Source organism: Mesocricetus auratus, unplaced genomic scaffold, assembly GCF_017639785.1.
Source record: "Mesocricetus auratus isolate SY011 unplaced genomic scaffold, BCM_Maur_2.0 Super-Scaffold_100676, whole genome shotgun sequence".
Taxonomy (NCBI): domain Eukaryota; kingdom Metazoa; phylum Chordata; class Mammalia; order Rodentia; family Cricetidae; genus Mesocricetus; species Mesocricetus auratus.
This window is the reverse complement of record NW_024429266.1, coordinates 102966175-102987624: the sequence shown is the minus strand read 5'-3', so window position 1 is coordinate 102987624 and position 21450 is coordinate 102966175. Positions and strand designations below refer to the sequence as shown.

Below are 21450 nucleotides of genomic sequence, written 5' to 3'. Positions count from 1 at the left end.
CCCGTTTCAGGCCCGTTGGCACCAGGCTAACAGCTCCTCAACATCGGCGGCCCTGGACGCCGCTGGCGGCCCGCCCTAGGCAGCCCGGCCCCACCAAGCCCGGCCCTCCCAGGTGAGCACCGATGCTCACGGGCTGTGCATGCTAGGGCTTCTGTGTGACCTCTCTGGGCTCTGCGGTCACAGGGCTAGAGGGTCAGCATTGAAGGACAGGAGATGGCGCCCCCTAGAGGTTCATAAAATCAGACACCGAGTTTAGGGTTACAGAGGGACGGTCAGGTCCCTCTAGACAAGAGTTCACTGAGGCTACGCATTGTGGCCACTGGGGACACTGCCAAGACGGTGTCTGGTGAGTGGCTGTGCTCCTGCCTGAGGCACACTTGGGAGAGGGAGTCTCTTGACTAGAGCTGCGGTTCTCAACCTATGGGTTGAGACTCCTCAGGGTCACCTAAGACCATCGGAAAACACAGACATTAACATTATAATTCGTAATAAAAGCAAAAAGAAAAGTTATGAAGTAGCAACAAAATAATGGAACCAGGCCTGGTGATGGCGCACGTCTTTAACCCCAGCACTCTGAGGCAGAGACAGGCGGATCTCCGAGTTCCAGGACAGCCTGGGCTACACAGAGAAACCTTGTCTTGAAACAACAACAATTTTATGGTTGGGGGTCACCTCGTGAGGAAGTATATTAAAAGGCTGCAGCATCAGGAAAACTGAGATCCACTGGACTAGCGGGGCCCCTTAGGCTCCTCTCTCCATCCCTGCCACACCTCCCGAGCCTGTTTTCCTCTGACGATCATGGGAAGGCGGGTTCAGTCTCCCAGGACAGCTGGTGCTGGGCCCGGAGGATGCCCTGCCCCATGATGCCCAGGGGACACACATGACTCAGACACGAACAGTCCCTGTCCCTGGGGTAGACACGGGGATCAGCAGACACTAAGACAGTGAAAGCTCTCTCTAGAAGAGAGGTTACCAGAGACAGAATGGGGGACATCCCAGCTACACAGGAAGCCCCTAGGAGGCGCAGGATCCAGACAGGCCGGTCTGGGAAGTACAGAATGAACCCTGAAGGGTGAGGAACCCCACCTATGGGGGGGAGGATGCCGTAGACTCTGGGGGGGCATCTAGGCAAGCTGGGAGATTGCTGGAGTGCTGGGGGTGAGGGGGAGCTGTTGGTTACCAAGGTACAATTTGTGTAGACTTACAGTGGGGATCAGGGTCCCCAGCTACAACACCAGGCGCATGCGCCCAGAACATCCAGGTGAGGTAGCTCACCTCTGTCGGGCTAGCTACTCCAGGAGGTTGACCACCCTGTTCAAGACCAGCCTGTTCTACACAGTGAGAGACCCTGCCTCAAAAAATAAACCATCAGAAAGGCCACCACATTTAGCAGCCCTAAGGCCAGACCACAGACACCCACCTGCCTCCATGCCCTGACTGCTGGGATTAAAGGCGTGGCCCCCACACCAGGTCAGGTCTGTTTTTAAATGGCTCTGCATGCACAGTCGTGAGATGATGTCACACATAGAGCCCTGAGCCCTGTGGGGTCAGCCAGCCAGCATGGAACCGGAGGGCACAGAGGAGACTGTAGGGGCAGTCGGGACTTCCTTGCTACAGCTGGAGGCCACAGTATCTTAGTGGGATGTCCCTCATCCCGGGTGACCAGAGAGAGAGAATCTCCACTAAGCTACACCCCAGCCTTCGTTTTTATTCCAAGACAAAGCAACCTGGGCCAAGCTGGGTTGCAATCTGTCTGCTCCAGCTTCCCAGGCATGGGATTGCTGGCCTAGGCAGACACCCACCCCCCGGGAGGACGGTAGGAAAGGAGGATTGTGATTTAGGGCTCTTTCCCCACAGTCCCACCAGCATGGATGCTGTTCACCTCGGGGAAGACCTAGAGGATAAAGACACAGGTGTGGTCCCATGTCACCAGTAAGGCAGGGTGGAGAGGGGAACTCGGGGTGACGGGCTGCCAGGGCTGGGGCTCTGTCCTCAGGTGACATGGACTTCCTGGGGCCCTGCACCTACGACCTGCCTCCAAGCGCAGAGACTGTTGGGTCCCCAGAGGCCCCCCTGTCTTGTCCTGCTGTTTACCAAGTTCCTGGCCTGAGATGGGCATCGCCGTGCCTGGGGCCCCCGGGGGCCTATTAGCCCTCGGCTCCAGGGCAGCTTGCTGGAGGTTGCCCCTGGCAGAGCCCCAGCAGCGTGGGCCACACTGCTCTCCCCGCAGCGTTCACCTGGGTGGTGAAGGCCAACAACCGCGCCTACCACAAGCAGTTCAGGGAGAAGGGTTTCCTGTGCTGGAGACAGAGGAAGTACAAGGTAAGCCTCGGCTTCCCCGGTGCTCAGGGTTAGGAGTGGGACCAAAGGCCTTCTGGATGCTGGGGGCGAGGGGGGACAGTGGTTCCATCCCTGGAGCCACGCCCAATCACCTCATTGGGAGGCGGGGCTCCACCCTGACCACGCCCCCGCCCCTCACTGGGGAATTCTAGGTGGGTCTTCACAACTGAGCATGCATTTTACCTTTTACTTAATACAGAGTGACCTTCATTTCTCTCTGTCAGCCAGGCGGGATCCTTCTGCCTCAGCCTCCTGGGTGCTGGAATGACAGGCCTGTGTTACCAGGCATTTCTGCCATCCTTATTTTTTTTGTTTTGTTTTTGTTTTTGTTTTTCGAGACAGGGTTTCTCTGTGGCTTTGGAGGCTGTTCTGGAACTAGCTCTTGTAGACCAGGCTGGCCTCGAACTCACAGAGATCCGCCTGCCTCTGCCTCCCGAGTGCTGGGATTAAAGGCGTGCGCCACCAACGCCCGGCCGTGCCATCCTTATTTTAATCATGACAGTGATGTCCATTCTCTCCAAGTCCCTAATTTCACCTCCTTCCCTATGAGCTAATCCAGCGTATACGTCAGTTCAGGACTCCCACCAGGCATGCCCACAATCCCTTGCTGTGTCTCACTCAGCTCTATGACTTTGCACTAAGTAGAACATCAGTTAATGCCCGCTGGAAGCCTTGCATTCAGCCGACACTCCATCGAGACCTTGCCCTCAGCAGGTGCTCAGGAAATGCTGGCTGGAATCCTTATGGTTTTCTAAGCCTCAGTGCTGGCCCTGAAGGCATTCAGTACTGGCTTGGTGCTTGCGTTTTTGATGGGTGTCTGCAGGGTGGGGTGGGTGAACAGCTTGGTATCGTGGGCAGGGCTGACCGGGGGCTCCTGTACCGGACGCCGACAGCTGATGGAGATGGCTCTTGTCCCAGGGCAACGCCATCCACACAGCCAAGTACAACTTTTTCTCCTTCCTGCCCCTGAACCTGTTTGAGCAGTTCCATCGTACATCTAATCAATACTTCCTTCTCATCATCATCCTGCAGGTGGGTGAGGAGGGGTGGGGCGAGTGGGTGGGCGGGGCGCGGGTGGGGTGAGGGGGGCCTCAGGGTAACTGGAGCCACCTCGAAGTGGGGGCATTTCTCTGAAGACTCTTGCGCTCTTGTCTGTGTGACTGTGTGACTGGTGGCCTTAAAGTCCCTCTTGTCCCCCCTCCTGCATGCTAGCTGCCCAGGCCCCGGCCTGCAGGAGGGGCATCATAATGAAAGCCAAAGGTGTGTGCGTGAGACAGGCTTTGTATTCAGCAAGCACTACTCTGGGGCCTTATATTCAGCAGGCACTCAGTAAATGCTGGCACTCAGCAGGTGCTGGGGAGGAAATACATTCAACAGTAATTCAGCAAATGCTGCCCAGCAGGCGCTCAGCAAATGCTGGATGAAGACCTTCCATTCAGCAGAATGAGGAAGGCACAGCCCTCTTAGCAATGTGGGGCTTCACAGGCCTCCACGGCGCCCGCCTGGTGGCTGTGGGAGCTCCTGTCACCTGGTTGACGCCTGGTCTTGGGGGTGTGCCCTAGGCAGAGGCGCCTCCCCTGGCTGAGCACCTCATTTCTGCTCTGCTTTTACCTATCAAATTACAAAACATGTATTGAGCACCTGCTGTGTGCAGGGAAGTCAGCCAGGCCCCACCCACCATGGCCTCTTGTCTGCAGGGGCCTTGAGAGGTGGCAGGCCTGGAAGGCCAGGGCGCTGGTCTGCGGCCGCTCCTTGGAGCTGACAGGACAGGGCTCCATCTGAAGGAGCAACTTGGTTTCCTAGGAGGGGACAGGGCAGGAAGGGAAGGTTAGGGTGGTGTGAGGAGGCCATGTGACCTCCTGGTACCGCAGAGCATCCCTGAGATCTCCACCATACCCTGGTTCACCCTGTTTGCACCTCTGGTCTGCCTGCTTGTGATCCGAGCCACCCGTGACCTGGTGGATGACATTGTGAGTGAGGGCAGGAGGGTGGTGGCCGGGGTGGGGCCACACACAGGGAGCAGAGGGTGAGCTCCAGCGCGGGGGGGAGGGAGGGAGGGGTGAGGGGGGTGAGGGGGTTGTCACTGTGGGTAGTTACCCTCCGGGTCCCTCTGGGGATCCACTCTGGGGACAGGCAATGACAGGCAGTTGGGGGGGGGCCCTGGGCAGGGTGGGGACAGGGGCAGAGCCACCTCTCTGACCCCCACTCTGTCAGCTCAGGGTCGACACAGGAGCGATAAGATCGTCAACAACAGGCCATGCCAGATCCTGCGGGGGAAGAGGTGAGCAATGGGGACATCTGGGGACAAGGAGACACTAGCATGTGGGGGAGGTCACTGGGAGACCGGTACCTGCCCACACTGTCCCGGTTTGATTTCTGTTGTTGTAATAAAGCGACTTGGGAGGAGCGGGCTCGGCTGAGCTGACAGCTGCCGTGCATCCGTCGGGAGTGAAGGCCAGCAGGGGCCCAAGGCCGGGGACCCTGCTCACAGGCTTGCCGGGCCTGCTGTCTTATAGGGCCCCGGACCACCAGCCCAGGACTGGCCACTCCCACAGGGGGCGGGGCCTCCCATGTCAATCATCCATCTAGAAAATGCCATAAAGACATGCCCATGAGCCGGGGAGTGGCGGCGCACACCTTTAATCACTCAGGAGGTAGAGACAGGTCAATCTCTGTGAGTTCAAGGACTGCCTGGTCTACAGAGCGAGTCCAGGACAGGCTCCACATGTACAAAGAAACCTTGTCTCAAAAAACCTAAAGAAAAAAAGAAAAAAGAGCCATGCCTATAGGCCAATATATTGGGCTTGTTTTCTCGGCTGAGAACCCTTCCTCCCAAATGACATTGGCATCAAGTTGGCAAAGTCTGTAACAAGGACACACACTAAGCTTATCCCAGTTGAGGCTAAGCTGAACTTATTAGGAATTTATTAGGAAGCTGCTGTCTGGCATGCTGGGTTGGCTTTGGCTCTGTGGGTTATAGAGTTCAGACACAGGGGAGCCCCTTGAGGAAAGGACATGGACGGGGCCAGGAGAGCCTGCATGGAGACATGGGCACCACGTGGGGAACGGAAGCGGCTTGGGGAAGGCTTCCTGGAGGTAGTGGCAGCCGAGCTGAGCCTTGCAGGATGGTGGCTCAGTGGGGACAAGGGCCCTAAAGGTGGCAGCTGTAGTTCTGGTGCAGCCTGGGCACTGGGGGAGTAAGCCCTGCCCTGGTACCCTACCCTCCTTGTAGTTTCCTGTGGAGGAAATGGAAGAACCTGTGTGTGGGAGACGTGGTGTGCCTCAGCAAAGACAGCATCGTCCCGGTGAGCCCCCCCCCAAGTGCCCCCAGTGGAGGGCCCACCGGCAGTGCTGACCCCTCTCCCCACCGCAGGCCGACATGCTCCTGCTGGCCAGCACAGAACCAAGTAGCCTGTGCTACGTGGAAACTGCAGACATTGATGGGTAAGAAGCAAGGCTTTCCTGGGGGCTTGGGTGACAAGACCCCTGCTTCCCCTGTGGCTAAAGAGACGGCCAGACAGTCCAGTGAAACCTTCAGGGTACTAGAGTGTCTGTACCCAAGCCAGACAGCCTAGGCCCAGCCGTGACCCGTGGGCAGGGATGCTGTGTGGCCTCAGGCAAGGCCCTCTCCCTCTCTGAGCTTCATCCTTCTGTTGATACAGTACGTGGCCAGCAAAAGTGGCAGGGGACTAGAGGAAGTACAGGGTCTTACCGAAGGGTGTCATCCACGGCCACGTTTTCGTTTTTGTTTTTGTTTGTTTTTCATGACACTGCACCCTGCTCTTGTCCCTAGGGAGACCAACTTGAAGTTCAGACAGGCTCTGGTGGTCACACACCATGAGCTTACCAGCCCGAAGAAGATGGCTTCCTTCCAGGGTGAGGAGACAGAGGCAGCCCTTTGCAGGGTCAGGATGGATGGTGGGTGGGGCTCTGTACATCTGGGGGCCAGTCCTGTGCTCTTGCCAGCCTGTGGCGCCTGAGGGTCTCCTTCCACCCATGGAAAGGGACCCCCGCCCCACACCCTACGCACCTGCAGTTTCTACCACAGGAAATGCTTCCAAGCTAGCGTAGTTGTTGTATGCTGTGGTCTGGCAAGCAGGCACTTGTGTTTTTAAGATTGTATTGCAAAAGCCAATTAAGGGTTTTTTTTTCTGTCTAGGTGCAAAGGCAATTTACTCTCAGTGGCATAGACACATATATTATCTCAAACCACAGCATACCCTACTTAGTTTCTCTGGTCTTCCTTAGAACTTACTGCTTGTGGCACTCACTCAGGAGGCTGAGGCAGGAGGATCCTGGGCTTGAGGGCTGGTGAGATGGCTCAGTGGTAAGAGCACTTGATGCTCTTGCAGAGGACATGAGTTTGGTTCTCATTGGCCCCAAAGGACCCAGTGCCTCTGGTCTCCACAGACCCCTGCACAGATGTGCACACATCTGTACACAGATGTGTAATGAAAAATTTAAGGCCAGAGCACTCAGGAGGCAGAGGCAGGCGGATCTCTGTGAGTTCGAGGCCAGCCTGGTCTACAGAGCGAGTTCCAGGACAGCCTCCAAAGCGAAACAGAGAAACCCTGTCTCGAAAACCAAAAAAAAAAAAAAAAAAAAAAAAAAAAAAAATTTAAGGCCAGGCACATCTTTAATCCCAGCACTGGGGAGGCAGAGGCAGGCGGATCTCTGTGAGTTCGAGGCCAGCCTGGTCCACAAGGCAAGCTCCAGGACAGGCTCCAAAACAACAGAGAAACCCTGTCTCAAAAAACAAGAATCAAACTGGGCGTTGGTGGTGCATGCCTTTAATCCCAGCACTCGGGAGGCAGAGGCAGGCAGATCTCTGTGAGTTCCAGGCCAGCCTGGTCTACAGAGTGAGTTCCAGGACAGCCTCCAAAAACAATACAGAGAAACCCTGTCTCTTAAAAAAAAACACAAAAAAACAAACAAAACAAAAAGATATGTTCTATAAATTGACTAAGAACAAACAGTTACAGTAAGGATTGGGAGAGGGATTCAGTGTGGTCTCTGGGCACTCGGTGCCCAGCGTCCTGGGCGGAGAGCAGGGAGCGCACTCCCTCCCCTGGAGGAGCAGCCCTGTGTGGGTCACATACATCCCAGGCACTGACCTGTGAGTAGGAAGATCTCCGCGGCTGCTGCACCCCTCCCCTCTGTCATGCAACGGCCCCAGGGCCTGCAGGGTCTGGCACCTGGTACACAGTACACGCTCATTTAGTGTGTCGAATGAGAAGGAGAAAGTTCCAGAGTGGACCGTGTGTGGGGGTGGCAAAGGCGCCCCCCAGTGCACGCCTCCCTGGTCTTTGGTCCCCTCCTCTGAAGGACGGTGCTGTCTCCTGCTGGAATGCTGGGTGGTCAACAAGAATTTTAATTATTTTTTTCAGACAGGGTTTCTTCTGTAGCCCTGTCTGTCCTTAGGCTCACTCTGTAGACCAGGCTGACCTCGAACTCACAGAGACCCGTCTGACTCTGTCTCCCAAGTGCTGGGATCAAAGGCATGGGGCGCTACCTTTCTAGAACATATCTCTCTGGGTTTCATGAAGTTTCAGTGTAGGTCTGTCTTGTCCTCAAGGAGATCTGTGTGAGCATTGCTGAGCACACAGGGTTGAGTTATTCATCAGTAGAATAAGTTTTCACCAAATTGTGACATGTTTAAATATGCATGAAATAAACCACTTGGGGTTAGACTCCAGAAGTTTGAACCAACACTGGCTACTGAGTTGCCTTAAGTAGAACTGCCTCCTTGCGCCCTGCGGGTCCCTGCAGAGATGTCTGAGGAGGGGTGGCTCACAGACACTGATGTCATTAAAAGCATGGACATTGCAGCGACATCCATCCAAGATGCATCCACAAGGGGAGGAGTTGGAGAGGGAGGGAGGCCTATTGGGCTGCAGAAACAGTGTATGCAAAAGTCCTGAGGCCATGACATGGACTTTGGAGCATTTCAGAGGAAGCTGAGAGATGGTGCTGGGGTGCTAGGAGGACTTGTGGACCAGAAGGGAGTGATAGGAACGTGGCAGGACCAGGACCACTGCTGAGGCCACATGGCTGCTGCTCACTGGGTCCACAGGTACAGTGACTTGTGAGGAACCCAACAGCCGGATGCATCACTTTGTGGGGACCCTGGAGTGGAACAGCAGGAAGTACCCACTGGACATCGGGAATCTCCTCCTGCGTGGCTGCAAGATTCGCAACACAGACACCTGCTATGGCCTGGTCATCTATGCTGGTACAGTGCCATAGACATCTGCATTGGGGAATTGAAGTTGGTGAGGTACCCGAAGCCTGCATGATGTGGGCCCTAGATACTGTCAGATATGCTAGTGGTCAGCGCTCTGGTTGTCGCTTAGAAAATGAAGTGTTGTGTAGAGTGAAGGAAGGATGGGCAGGTGGTGGAGTGAATGGTAGATGGATGGGTGGATGAGTGGATGGATGGATGGATGAGTGGATGAATGGGTGGATGGATGGATGGATGGATGGGTGGGTGGGTGGGTGGATGGATGGATGGATGGGTGGATGGGTGGGTGGGTGGATGGGTGGATGGATGGATGGATGGGTGGGTGGATGAGTGGATGGATGGGTGGGTGGATGGATGGGTGGGTGGATAGGTGGATGGATGGATGGGTGGGTGGATGGGTGGATGGGTGGATGGATGGGTGGATGGGTGGATGGATGGATGGATGGATGGATGGGTGGATGGGTGGATGGATGGATGGATGGGTAAGTGGATGGGTGGGTGGGTGGATGGGTGGGTGGGTGGATGGGTGGGTGGGTGGATGGGTGGATGGATGGGTGGATGGGTGGATGGGTGGATAGGTGGATGGGTGGATGGGTGGGTGGATGGATGGATGGGTGGATGGATGGATGGATGGATGGATGGGTGGATGGGTGGATGGGTGGATGGATGGGTGGATGGGTGGATGGGTGGATGGATGGGTGGGTGGGTGGGTAAGTGGATGGGTGGGTGGGTGGATGGATGGATGGGTGGGTGGATGGATGTATGGATGGATGGATGGATGGGTGGATGGGTGGATGGATGGATGGATGGGTAAGTGGATGGATGGATGGGTAAGTGGATGGGTGGGTGGGTGGATGGATGGATGGGTGGGTGGATGGATGTATGGATGGATGGATGGATGGGTGGATGGGTGGATGGATGGATGGATGGGTAAGTGGATGGGTGGGTGGGTGGGTGGATGGGTGGGTGGGTGGATGGGTGGATGGATGGGTGGATGGGTGGATGGGTGGATAGGTGGATGGGTGGATGGGTGGGTGGATGGATGGATGGGTGGGTGGATGGATGGATGGATGGATGGGTGGATGGGTGGATGGATGGATGGATGGGTGGGTGGATGGATGGATGGATGGATGGGTGGATGGGTGGATGGATGGGTGGATGGGTGGATGGGTGGATGGATGGATGGATGGGTGGGTGTGTGGATGGGTGGGTGGGTGGACACTTGAATGGTGTGCAGGGATGGAAATAAATCTCACAGGGTTAGACACAAAGATCATGAAGAACTGTGGTAAGATCCATCTGAAGAGGACCAAGCTGGACCTGCTGATGAACAGGCTGGTGATCCTGGTAAGGTGTCCAGGAGAGCTATGGGGTTCTGAGGAACAAGATGATGGCTTCACTCTCTCTGGATAGCCTGTTGCTTCCTCATCCTCCCTCCTCTTCCTCCTGGTTGTTTTTAGTGCTATACAGCCCTTGCTAATTTTGAATGTCCATCCCCTGGCTGTATTGAGGTGACAGACCTACCCTGGGCTCCTTTTGTGTTATGTTTTATTTTATGTTGTGTTTTATGTTTTATGGCCGCCTGTTGCAGAAGGATCAGGACTCCAAGGCCACCTTGCATTAGACAAAGAGTCCAAAAGCTGGGCTAGAACCCTCAGAGATCCCTCTTGCCCTCTTGCTGTCCCTTAACCCGGGCACCTGGTGTCTGCTGGGTCCCACATCCATCTCCACCCACCTCACAGATCTTCATGTCCCTGGTGGTCGCGTCCCTGGTGCTAACACTGGGCTTCGCCCTCATGGTGAAAGATTTCCAAGGCAAACACCACTACCTGTTTGCACTGCACACGTGGACAGCAGCCATGGAGTCTTTCTTAATTTTCTGGGGCTTCCTCATCTTGCTCAGCGTCATGGTACCCATGGCCATGTTCATCATGTAAGCTTCAGGACAACCCTGGGGACCCCTTCCCCACAGGGTGTGGCACTGGAGCAAACTGACCTGGGCACGAACTTGGCCATTTGCAGTGCAGAGTTCATCTACCTAGGCAACAGCTTTTTCATCAACTGGGACATCAACATGTACTATGAGCCTCTGGACATGCCGGCCAAGGCCCGCAGCACCAGCCTCAATGACCAGCTGGGTCAGGTGCAGTACATCTTCTCAGACAAGACAGGGACGCTGACACAGAACATCATGACCTTCAAGAAGTGCTGCATTAATGGCTGCATCTATGGTGATGCCCGACCCCACCCCGCATCTATGGTGATGCCCGATCCCACCGCCCACAGCTTCCTGGTGAGGTTGCCCTGGGGGACCAGCTAGTGAACACCTGAACTCAGAACCAGACCATGGGCTATGTGGTCCCAGGCTTGATAATATCAGGTGTCCCCTGGAAGCCTGAATTTGGGGGAGGAACCAGGAGGTCTCTAAGTGTGGCCTCCTGGGGGAAGCCACATCCTGATTCGGGCTCTCTTCCCAGATTCGGATGATGAACATGGTATCCTCCGAAAGGTGAGCCTGTGGACCCTGCCTGATGGAGCAGCATGGGTGGGCCTGGATGGGACTAGTGGCAGTGACCTGACCCTGCCTGCACACTGCCATCTCCCAGCGGAACCCATATGCCTGGAACCAGTTCGCGGACGGCAAACTCCTGTTCTACAACAAGGAGCTGGAGTACCTCGTGCGAGGCCAGCAGGATGCCATGGTGCAGGAGTTCTGGCGTCTTTTAGCCATCTGCCACACCGTGATGGTACAGGAGAAAGACCGTGAGTGGCCAGGCATGGGCCACCAACTCAGCCTGGAGACTGAAGTCACCAGGGCCTGGAGACTGTTCAGCCCTTTCCCAAGCCCGGTCCCCAGGGACTGTATCTTCCTCTGCCTTAGAGCCGGCAGTTAGAATCTGCTGTGTGATCCCTGCCCAAAGGGCCAGCCTATGGCAAGGGGCTGCTGGGAGATGGCTGACCACCCCTTCTCGTCCATGCGCCTCACCCTCCTCACCCCACCCCCACCCTTCCTCACCCCCACACCCTACCCCCTCTCACCCCCTCTAACCCCCACCCTCCTTGCCCCACCCCACCCCTCCTCACCCCCACCCCTTTCTCTCTCTGTCAGACCAGCTGCTGTATCAGGCTGCCTCCCCTGATGAGGAGGCACTGGTCACTGCTGCCCGGAACTTTGGCTACGTGTTTTTGTCTCGGACCCAGGACACCATCACCCTGGTGGAGCTGGGGGAGGAACGGGTCTACCAGGTTCTGGCCATGATGGATTTCAACAGTGTTCGAAAACGGATGTCAGTGTTGGGTAAGGCCCAGGCCCCCCTCCGCCCCTGTGCCTTGCAGCAGTGGGCAAGCAGACATCCGGGCCTCCTCCCCCCCACAGTCCGCAACCCAGAGGGCTCCATCTGCCTGTACACTAAGGGTGCCGACACAGTCATCCTGGAGCGCCTCCAAAAGAAGGGGGCCGTGGAGGAGACCACAGAGGAAGTCTTGGCTGTGAGTGTCCTGCCCGTGTGCCTGAGTGCAGGGACAGAGGCAGTCATGTACATTTGGGCAAGTCGCTCATGGCACAAAATATTCACCCCTGTTTCACTCCCCACCCAAACGCAGAAGGGGAGAGGCACCCAATCTGCAGCATTTTTCTAATTCACACAGAGATACCCCAAGGGTCTATTGGGTTCCAACCTTGGATTCCTCCCTCACCCGGCCCCTTCCCAGCTACAGCTGTGCTCTGGGACCCTCTTAGATGCGCTCCCGTGGCTGAAGCCCGGTTTCCGTGGCTCAGTGTTGGGGATATGTCCTGTCCTGCTGGCCGGCACCCCTGGGCCTCGTCATCCCCCCCCACTTGCCCCATTCTCTGAGGCAGGCGACAGGTGGACCTCTGCACACCCCCTTCAGTGATGACTCTGTTATTCATTTCTTCCAATCCTCAAGACACAGCCCCAAGCCCCACCTCTGGGGACCTTCCATAACTAGAGCTGTCTTTGCCCTCCGTCCACCACTGTCTGGAATGTCCCTAGTTCTGCAGTGCTGAGAGTGTCTGGGTGTCCCAGGACTTTGCTGAGGGTTCTCAGGTGCCCTCTGCTGTGGGGAGGGGATCCAGGTCCTTCAGAAGAAGAGTACAGGGGCCCAATCAGTTGGACCAACTTTCCATGAAGTGTTTGGGTAAACTGAGGTCTGGCGAGGAATACAAGCCTGTCTGAGGTGCCTTCCACGATGGTAGGCACCTAGTGTGACAGTCAAGCCTGACCACCCACCCACCACACCCCGTCAACTGTAGCTGTGGTCCAAGCTTCTGGGGCCATTAGGGGATAGAGGGACATGAGAAGCCAGTGGGCCCCTTTTCCCTGGACCCCGGGCTTCAGGGGGGAATATGCTTCAGATCTACCCAAGGGCCTGAGACGGAGAGCCTTGAAGGACACTGGGTGTCAAAAGTGCCCCCTCCCCATGGCGGGGTTAGGAGGACCCCTGGGATGGGAAGCCTGGGTTGGATGGATCACAAGGGGGGAGGGCGCGTAGGACCTTAGAATTCACTGAGCAGCAGGGGCAGAGACACGCCTGTCATCTCTGGAGATCTGAGGCAGGGGTGTGAGGAACCCAGGCTAGCCTGGGCTATCAAGTCTCAAGAAAGAATTGACCGAAGCGTGCCCGGGGAGGGTGTTAACAGGGAGGGCGCTGCCTTGCGAAGGTTCAGAGACACGGGGGCGCTGGTGACTGGGGACAGGAAGGACCCTGAGGACTGGGTCGAGTGTTCATAGTTGGGGCTACCGCAGTCCTTCGCAGAGCAGACCCTGCGCACCCTGTGCCTGGCCTACAAGGAGGTGGAGGAGGAGGAGTACAAACAGTGGGAACCCAAGCACCTGGAGGCCACCCTCCTGCTGCAGAACCGCGCGCAGGCCCTGCACCAGGTGTACAACAAAATGGAACAGAACCTGCAGGTGTGTGGACAGGGAGGGGCGGGGCGGGCCGCCTGGGCTCCTTGGATATAGGGCTTGGTGCCTGAACCCGCACTCACCTCCCCAGCTGCTGGGAGCCACGGCCATTGAAGACAAACTGCAGGATGGTGTTCCTGAGACCATCAAGTGCCTCAAGAAGGGGAACATTAAAATGTGGGTGCTGACCGGGGACAAGCCAGGTGGGTCCCCGGCTCTGCCGCCCCAGAATGCATGCTGCACCTGGGGCACTGTCCCGCCAGCTGCGGGGTCCTCAGCTTGTCCCCAGGACTGGGACACGTGCCTCATGCAGCCCCCTGCGCTCCGGGAGAGTTTCGTCGTGACTGTCACACAGCCGGGTGGGGACCCTTCACACCCTTGGAGACACACCTGCCCTGTGGTGACCTCCTGTTGACCTCCAGGTCAGCGTTGAGGGGCTCCCTCACACCCATGTACAGACACGCCCACTCTGATCATTTTTGAGGTTTTAATTTTTTGGGTTATTTTTGTTTGATTTGCAATTTGTTTTCTTTTTGACTTTTTGCTTCTGACTTTCAAATAAATTTGACATTTTCGTGTTTGCTCAAAGTGTGGTGGGCCTCAGGACCCCAGCCTCCATTCCACATCCCGGGTACGTCGCCTTCTCCATTCCTTTCAGACGCCCCAGGCCCAGGGGCCAAGTCCTAGGGCTACCTCTGATTGGCTAGCCCTGTTATGACACGCAGCCGCTCCGGACTAATCACTGCGGCCAGCCAGGGATGGGAGAAGGCCGCAGGGGAGTGGGGGGCGTGGGGGGCGGGGTCTCCAGGTGCTGGGGCGTGACCTCCGGCTCTGTATCTGAGCCGAAGTGCTGCACCTGGCTGGGTTTGCAGAGACTGCAGTGAACATCGGCTTCGCGTGCAAGCTGCTGTCGCAGAACATGCTCATTCTGGAAGATAAGGACATCAAGTAAGCAGGTCGCCCTCCCTGGCACCCTGACAGCATCCTATGCGTAGGACGATGGCGCCACCTTCCCATCCATCCCATGTTCCCATAGTCGTTTGCTGGAGAACTACTGTAGGAACGAAAGCGAACAGCAGAGGGCATTCAAGGTGATGACCCACCAAAACATGGCCTTGATTATCAATGGAGAGTTCTTGGTGAGAGCCGCTGGGGGCGAGGAGCAGCCAAGTTGGTGGAACCTGGGGTGGGAGACGGCATGCCAAGCACGGGGATGCAGGCCTAGTGACCCAAGCCTCCTCTTCTCCGTCCCATCTCCCTCACCCGCCACCCAGGATCAGCTGCTTCTGTCCTTGCGCAAGGAGCCCCGAGCTCTGGTCCAGAATGCAGTGGTGGATGAGGTCCCTCAGGAGGTGGGTCTGTCCAGGATGGACTTCCTCCAGGCGCGGAGGATCTCCCAGATGTGGCGAACCATTGGATCCTCCCTGACACAGTCCCCGTCAGTCACCTCCAAGATCCAGGAGAGCCCCGAGGTGCAGCGGGAGAGGGCCTTTGTAGAGCTGGCCTCCAGATGTCAGGCTGTCATCTGCTGCAGGGTGACGCCCAAGCAGAAGGCCCTGGTGGTGGCGCTGGTGAAGAAGTACCAGCAGGTGGTGACGCTGGCCATCGGAGATGGCGCCAACGACGTGAACATGATCAAGAGTGGGTGCTGGGCCCGCGGCTGCGGCGGGGGTGGAGGTGGAGCATGGTGACTGCGCCCCTGGTGGCTGACACGAGCTGTCACGGCCCCTGCCTGCAGCTGCTGACATCGGCGTGGGGCTGGCGGGTCAGGAGGGCATGCAGGCCGTTCAGAACAGCGACTACGTGCTGGCCCAATTCTGCTACCTGCAGCGGCTGCTCCTTGTGCACGGGCGCTGGTCCTACATGAGAGTCTGCAAGTTCCTGCGTTACTTTTTCTACAAGACGGTGGCCAGCATGATGGCCCAGATATGGTTCTCCATGTTTAGCGGCTTCACTGCGCAGGTGTGTGGGCTGTCGGGTGTACTGTTGCTCGCCGGTCATCCTAGACTGCCACTAATCCAAGACCACCTGGGCAGATCAGGGTCGCGGTGCACACCCATCAGGACAGTGTGGGGTGAGGAGGGTCACCACCCATTCTAGATAGCTAGGTTCACCCTGGCAGTGGTGGCACACATCTTCAATCCCGGCACTTGGGAGACAAAGGCTGGTGGATCTCTGTGAGTTTGAGACCAGCTTGGTCTGCAGAGCGAGTTCCAGGGCAGCCAAAAACTAACAGAAAATATAGTTAGGTTGTTAGTTAGGCTGGCTGGGGCTGCAGCTGGGTTGGTGGGGTGCTCACCTACTGTGCGCAGGGTGTACTACGCACCATGCCTGGTGCGTGTGGTGCTGGGTGTGCACAAGAGTGCTCACTGTAGCCCAGGCTGGCCTCCAGCAGGACGTCCCCAGGGCTGGGTTGCTTAGGCTCTGGGTCCCTGGTGCTTACTCTTAGCTAGGTTAGGTCTGTGGTCAGAAGACCTGGCCCCTGGACTGGCTGTCACTGGGCCTCCCCTGCCTTGCAGCCCCTGTATGAAGGCTGGTTCCTGGCTCTCTTTAACTTGCTGTACTCGACGCTCCCGGTCCTGTACATGGGTCTGTTTGAGCAGGTGAGTGCCATGCAGGGCCTTGGGTCCTGTCTGCACCCCAAGCAGGTCACCTGCCCTTTCCAAAGTCGCTCTCATGGTGGTCTGTGGGAGAGGGACCTCTGGATGCAGACTCCCCACCCCCTGACCCTCCCCCGAGGTAAGCCCTGCCTCCTGGACAGGACCTGACTGCTGAGAAGAGCCTGAAGATGCCCGAGCTGTATATGGCTGGCCAGAAAGATGAGCTGTTCAACTACAGCGTCTTCCTGCAAGCCATCTTCCATGGCGCACTGACATCTTTCATCAACTTCTACGTGCCGGTGCTCCTCAGCAGTGACATTTCCAAGTTTGGCGCCTCTAGTGACTACCAGTCGCTTGGTGTACTGGTGGCACTCTCTGGGCTGCTGTCTATCACCCTAGAGGTAAGTGGGGCCCTGAGAAACCATGGCGGCCTCTGCCTCACACTGACTTTTTGTTCTGTCCTCTCAAAAGGAACATTTGTTAGCCAGGCTGTGGTGGTGCACACCTTTTTTTTTTTTTAAGATTTATTTATTATGTGCATAGTGTTCTGTCTGCATATATGCCTGCGGGCCAGAAGAGGGCACCGGGTCCCATTACAGATGTTGTGAACCACCATGTGGTTGCTGGGAATTGAACTCAGAACCTCTGGAAGAGCAGCCAGTGCTCTTAACCTCTGAGCCATCTCTCCAACGCCTGGCTTGGTGGCGCACGCCTTTAATCCCAACACTCAGGAGGCAGAGGCAGGAGGCTCTCTGTGAGTTCGAGGCCAGCCTGGTCTACAAGAGCTATTTCCAAGACAGGCTCCAAAGCCACAGAGAAACCCTGTCTCGAAAATAAAATAAAACAAACATTTGTTTTACCCTGGTGGTGGTGGCAGCAGCACACGCCTTTAATGCCAGCACTGAAGAGGCAGAGGCAGGCAGATCTCTGAGCTTGAGGGCAACCTGGGCTACAGAGTGAGTTCCAGAATAGTCAGGGCAGTTTCAGGGACTTCCTGAATTTTTTTTGTTTGTTTTGTTTTGTTTTTTTGAGACAGTGTTTCTCTGTTTAGCCCTGGCTGTCCTGGAACTCGCTCTGTAGACCAGGCTGGCCTCGAACTCACAGAGATCCGCCTGCCTCTGCCTCCTGAGTGCTGGGGTTAAAGGCTGTGCCACTAACACCAGGCTTCCTGAAGCTGTTTTGTGGTGTTTACCTTCTTAAGGAGCTTCCTGTAGAATGGAGTGTTACAAAACAACTGTATATGTGGCCATGGGCTTTGCAGATTTTGTCACTGCCCCCTCTCCAGTTTTGGGTTGGCAGGAATGACAGGTACACATGGCCACAGGGGATTTGAACTCAGGTCCTCAGGCTTACACAGCAAATATTTTACCCACTGAGCCATCTCCCCAGGACTCCACTTCACTTTTCTGAGACTGGCTCTCCCATTGAGGTTGTAACTAGTTAGGCTGGGCTACCTAGTGGGTTCCCATTCTCAGGACACCCTGTTCCTGGTCCCGGGGCTCAGGCACGCACAGCCACAGTCTCAGTTTCGGCATGGGTGTTGGAGATTGCAGCTCAGCTCCTCGGCCTGGACATCCCCCAGACCTCCAACGCTGACTTCCTCCCTGAGGGGTCCCCTTTGCTGGGCCCCCGGCGGCTCCACCTCCTGCCTCCTGTTGCTGACCTCCTGTCTCCTGTCCAGGTGATTCTTATCATCAAGTACTGGACGCTCCTGTGTGTGGTCAGCATCCTGCTCAGCCTTGGCTCCTACGTCATCATGACAAGCCTCACTCAGAGCCTCTGGCTGTATAAGATCTCGCCAAAGACCTTCCCATTTCTGTGTGAGCTACCACTGTGTGTGTGTGGGGGTGTGGCATGGGCAGGAGGCTGTGGCCTCTCGGAGAGCAGGCGTCACCTGCAGGAAGGGAGTTGGCAGGGCAGGCCCGTGACTGTGGGGAGGGGAGGGGGCTGGTGTTCACCTGCCCTCGGTCTACTCTCCTCCCAGTTGCTGATTACAATGTGATCACTCAGCCCGCCAACCTGCTGGTGATTGTGCTCAACGTGGCTGTGAACACATTACCCGTCCTGGCCTTGCGCATGATCCTCAGAGCTGTAAAACAGCGCCCTAAGGTGAGGTGGAGCTGGGGGACCTCCCAGCCCCTCCCAACTATCACAGCCGTTTGTCTGGGGACGGTGGGACGGATCCCTGGCCACTCCCAGTGTCCTCAGGGGCCCAAATCCCTGAGCACAGTGTGTACCTTAGGACAAGCCTTGACTCCTGGGGTGATGGAATGTTCTGGAAGTTAACAGTTGTACAATTTTCTGAGTGTGCTTAGAGCTGGAAACTGTTCTCTAATGAACCCAAGGTGCTAATTGAAAACCCCTTTTTTTAAGATTTATTTTTTATGTGTGTGGATGTTTTGTCTGCGTGCACGTGTGCTCACCATGTGTGGGTGTCCACAGAGAAGCCAGAGGAGATCATTGACTCAAACCTGCCACTGGAGTTAGACAGTTGTGAGCCGAGGGGTGGGTGCTGGGAACCAAATAAATTTGGTTTCTCTGGAAAAGCAGTGCTCTTCTTACGGCTGAGCTGTCTTCTCCAGCCCCAACTCGATGAATTTTAATTGTCAAGTTTAAGGAAAAATTTGTTTTTTGTTTTTATGTGTTTGATTGGTTTACAGAGTTTCTCTGTGTGGCCCTGGCTGTCCTGGAACTCGTATAGACCAGGCTGACCTCGAACTTACAGAGATCTTCCTGCCTCTGTTTTCTTTTCTTTTCTTTTCTTTTCTTTTCTTTTTCTTTCTTTCTTTCTTTCTTTCTTTCTTTCTTTCTTTTTTTTTTTTTTTTTTTTTTGGTTTTTCGAGACAGGGTTTCTCTGTGGCTTTGGAGGCTGTCCTGGAACTCTCTCTGTAGACCAGGCTGGCCTCGAACTCACAGAGATCCGCCTGCCTCTGCCTCCCGAGGGCTGGGTTGAAGGCAAGTGCTATCGTTTTTCTACCATTGAGTCCTGAGTCAGATCCCAGGGAAAGAGCTGCCCACTGTGGAGTCAAGGAAGGACTCTTCAGATTTGCATTGCTTTATTTATGTGGCCGGGGTGTGGTGGCAGCATGAGCGGCTGACGCTGTGGGGTGTGTTTGGAGGTCAGAGGACACCTGTTGGGAGTCAGTTCTCTCCTTCACTGTGTGGGTTACCAGGATGAAACTCGGGTCATCGGACTTGCCTGTTGGCTGGACCCGTGTTGGGAAGCCCCGAGTGGTCCCCACCGGGCGCGGGGAACCCTAACGCCCCAGTGTCCCCGTTGTTCCCCACGCTCTGCAGAAGAAGGGCAAGGAGAAGGAGGAGGCGGAGGAGGAGCCAAGCGAGGAGGCAGAGGTGGGGACTACGGCGAAGGTCCTCCGCCGGGGCATCCCAACCCGCAGATCCAGCTACGCCTTCTCCCACCGCGAGGGCTACGCCGACCTGATCACCCAGGGCACCATCCTGCGCAGGTCCCCCGGGGACATCAGCGGGGACACCATCCTCGAGTCCCCGAACCCGTCGGAGGAAGACCTGCCCTCGAGCCGCAAGGAGTCGATTTTCAGTCCGCGGAAGATCTCCATCCTGGCGAGGATGAAGCGCCAGCACCGCGGCCAGGGGTCCCAGGAGGAGGTCGGCACGGACGCGGGCTCGCAGACAGGGAAGAAGCCGGCCCCGCAGCGCCGGGACGCGCAGAAGCCGCCCGCCTCCGACGGCAGCGCCACCTCGCCGGCGGTCACGTCGCTGCAGGCGTCCTCGTCGGACGACCAGGCCTTCCACAGCGCGCCCTCCGAGTACACGCTGGCCAGCCAGTCCGAGCGCCTGGACGTGAGGACCGCGTCCTTGAGGACGCTTCCCTGGAAGGACCCCGCGTCCCCCAGGCCCAGCCTGCTGCAAGTCCCCGCGAAGAAGCACAGCCACAGCTCGAGCTGACCCCTCGGGGCCATCGCCCGCAGAGTCCCCGCCACCGTCCCGCGGGGCGGTCACCTGGGGGGGCGCAGGAGCCCGCGGCGGCGGCGGCGGCGGCCGTGTCGCGCCCGGCGTGGAAGGGCACAGCAGCTGCCCGGGTCCCCGCACAGTAGGGGTAGCCAGTCAGCCAGCAGCATCCAGAGACAACAGGGGGCCGCACCCTCGCCTTTTTCTAATAAAACAGGGTCCCTCTGACCCCGGAGCTTCTTTGGACTCGCTCCTTCTCCAACTCCTCTTTTGGTAGAAGCCGGGGAACGTTCCTTCCCAGGTTTAAAAGGAAATACCCAAACGAAACCGCCCCCAAATTATCGAAATACTGACCCCTACTGATCAGGTCGTTTAATTTCAGGAAAATATTCTTGTTGGTTTTTGTCCCCCTTCAAAGCGCATAAAGCTCCTTTGTTTTTGAGAAAGAAGAGGAAGAGATCAGGCTCTGCCCAGCCTTGGGCTCCACCCCACACCTACCGTGGCTTAATCTGCACCCAGCACCCTCCGGCCCCCTTTTCCTCCAGGCTGCCTCCCTTGGTTGAAGGAGAGGTCTCAGAAGAGGCCCGGATGTGTGGCCCACACCTCAGGTCCTCCCGGGGGCCGGCCCTGACCCGAGAGAGGAAGGTAGAGGGGGTGGCACTCGGCTTCCTTCTGGGGGGTGGAGCCCCGTCTTCCCCACTCCGTGCGGGGTCACAGTTGGCCAACACACACGCAGCTGACCGACTAGAAAACACTTTACTGAAGGAAAAAAAAAAAAAAAGAAAACCAAAACGAGAGAACGGACCCAGCACAGCCATGTTAACGGTGGTGCTGCTTCTCTGGTCTCTACCTGTGACCTGAGGGCTGGGGTCTGCAGAGCAGCCCTTCAATCCAGATGCCAGCTGGCGGCTGGAGCATTCAAATGATTCCATGAACAGCCCTAGTTTTCGTTTCCACTGAAAATTCTTGGGGCCTTCCTCACACCGCTCCCAGCTGAGAGAAGCCAACACCACCCACCCTCAGGGGGTCTGAGGGACCACTAGGATAAGCCCTGCCCTGTACCTGGCGACTAAACTTTGGTTGAACCATTTGGGGACAGTAAGACAAAACGTCCAAGGTCACACCTTCTCACACCACGGGAGCAGTGCTGACTTTCTAACTCATGTTTCAGCCCAGGTCTGTGACATGGGACCTGCCATTGGAAGCCAGCTCCTAGTCAGCATCCTTGAGACCTCCCTGGGATGGGTGGGAGCAGGAAGTGCAGGAGTACAGGCCGCCTGGACCCCACTTCTTCCTCCACTTATGGGGGGCACGGAGCCCTGTTCTCCAGGGTCCCCAAGTGACTGCAAAAAAGGGGCGACCCCACGCCCGAGGAAGCTGCGGGTGTCCCTGGATAGGTGACTAGGCCTGGGGA

At 56.7% G+C, this 21450-nt stretch overlaps 1 protein-coding gene across 3 annotated transcripts; it reads left to right on the top strand.

Moving 5' to 3' along the window:
• Atp8b3 (ATPase phospholipid transporting 8B3) lies at nucleotides 1-20282 on the top strand. 3 transcript variants are annotated; one of them, XM_040739029.1, is made up of 28 exons: nucleotides 1-112; nucleotides 1858-1913; nucleotides 2231-2322; nucleotides 3259-3372; nucleotides 4212-4310; nucleotides 4560-4621; nucleotides 5573-5645; nucleotides 5714-5784; nucleotides 6134-6216; nucleotides 8414-8572; nucleotides 9840-9928; nucleotides 10324-10514; nucleotides 10604-10812; nucleotides 11059-11090; nucleotides 11188-11344; nucleotides 11691-11879; nucleotides 11958-12070; nucleotides 13348-13512; nucleotides 13598-13709; nucleotides 14379-14454; nucleotides 14543-14645; nucleotides 14781-15147; nucleotides 15245-15468; nucleotides 16026-16109; nucleotides 16268-16507; nucleotides 17788-17926; nucleotides 18091-18215; nucleotides 19404-20282. In XM_040739029.1, exons 2-28 carry the CDS (start codon nucleotides 1868-1870, stop codon nucleotides 20031-20033), a joined length of 4044 nt encoding a protein of 1347 aa, XP_040594963.1. In that variant the 5' UTR covers nucleotides 1-112; nucleotides 1858-1867; the 3' UTR covers nucleotides 20034-20282. The 3 variants fall into 3 exon arrangements, with proteins under 3 accessions (XP_040594963.1, XP_040594964.1, XP_040594965.1); XM_040739030.1 differs by lacking the exons at nucleotides 1-112; nucleotides 1858-1913; nucleotides 2231-2322; nucleotides 3259-3372; nucleotides 5573-5645 and having other exon boundaries at nucleotides 4216-4310; XM_040739031.1 differs by lacking the exons at nucleotides 1-112; nucleotides 1858-1913; nucleotides 2231-2322; ... (1 more) ...; nucleotides 4212-4310; nucleotides 5573-5645 and having other exon boundaries at nucleotides 4555-4621.
• The last annotated feature ends 1168 nt before the right edge of the window (nucleotides 20283-21450 follow it).

Coding starts and splice junctions, on each gene's coding strand:
- Atp8b3 (XM_040739029.1), top strand. CDS start 1,868: ATGGATGCTGTTCACCTCGGGGAAGACCTAGAGGATAAAGACACAG. Junction 12,071..13,347: donor CCACAGAGGAAGTCTTGGCT/GTGAGTGTCCTG, acceptor GGGCTACCGCAG/TCCTTCGCAGAGCAGACCCT. Junction 14,646..14,780: donor TTATCAATGGAGAGTTCTTG/GTGAGAGCCGCT, acceptor CCCGCCACCCAG/GATCAGCTGCTTCTGTCCTT.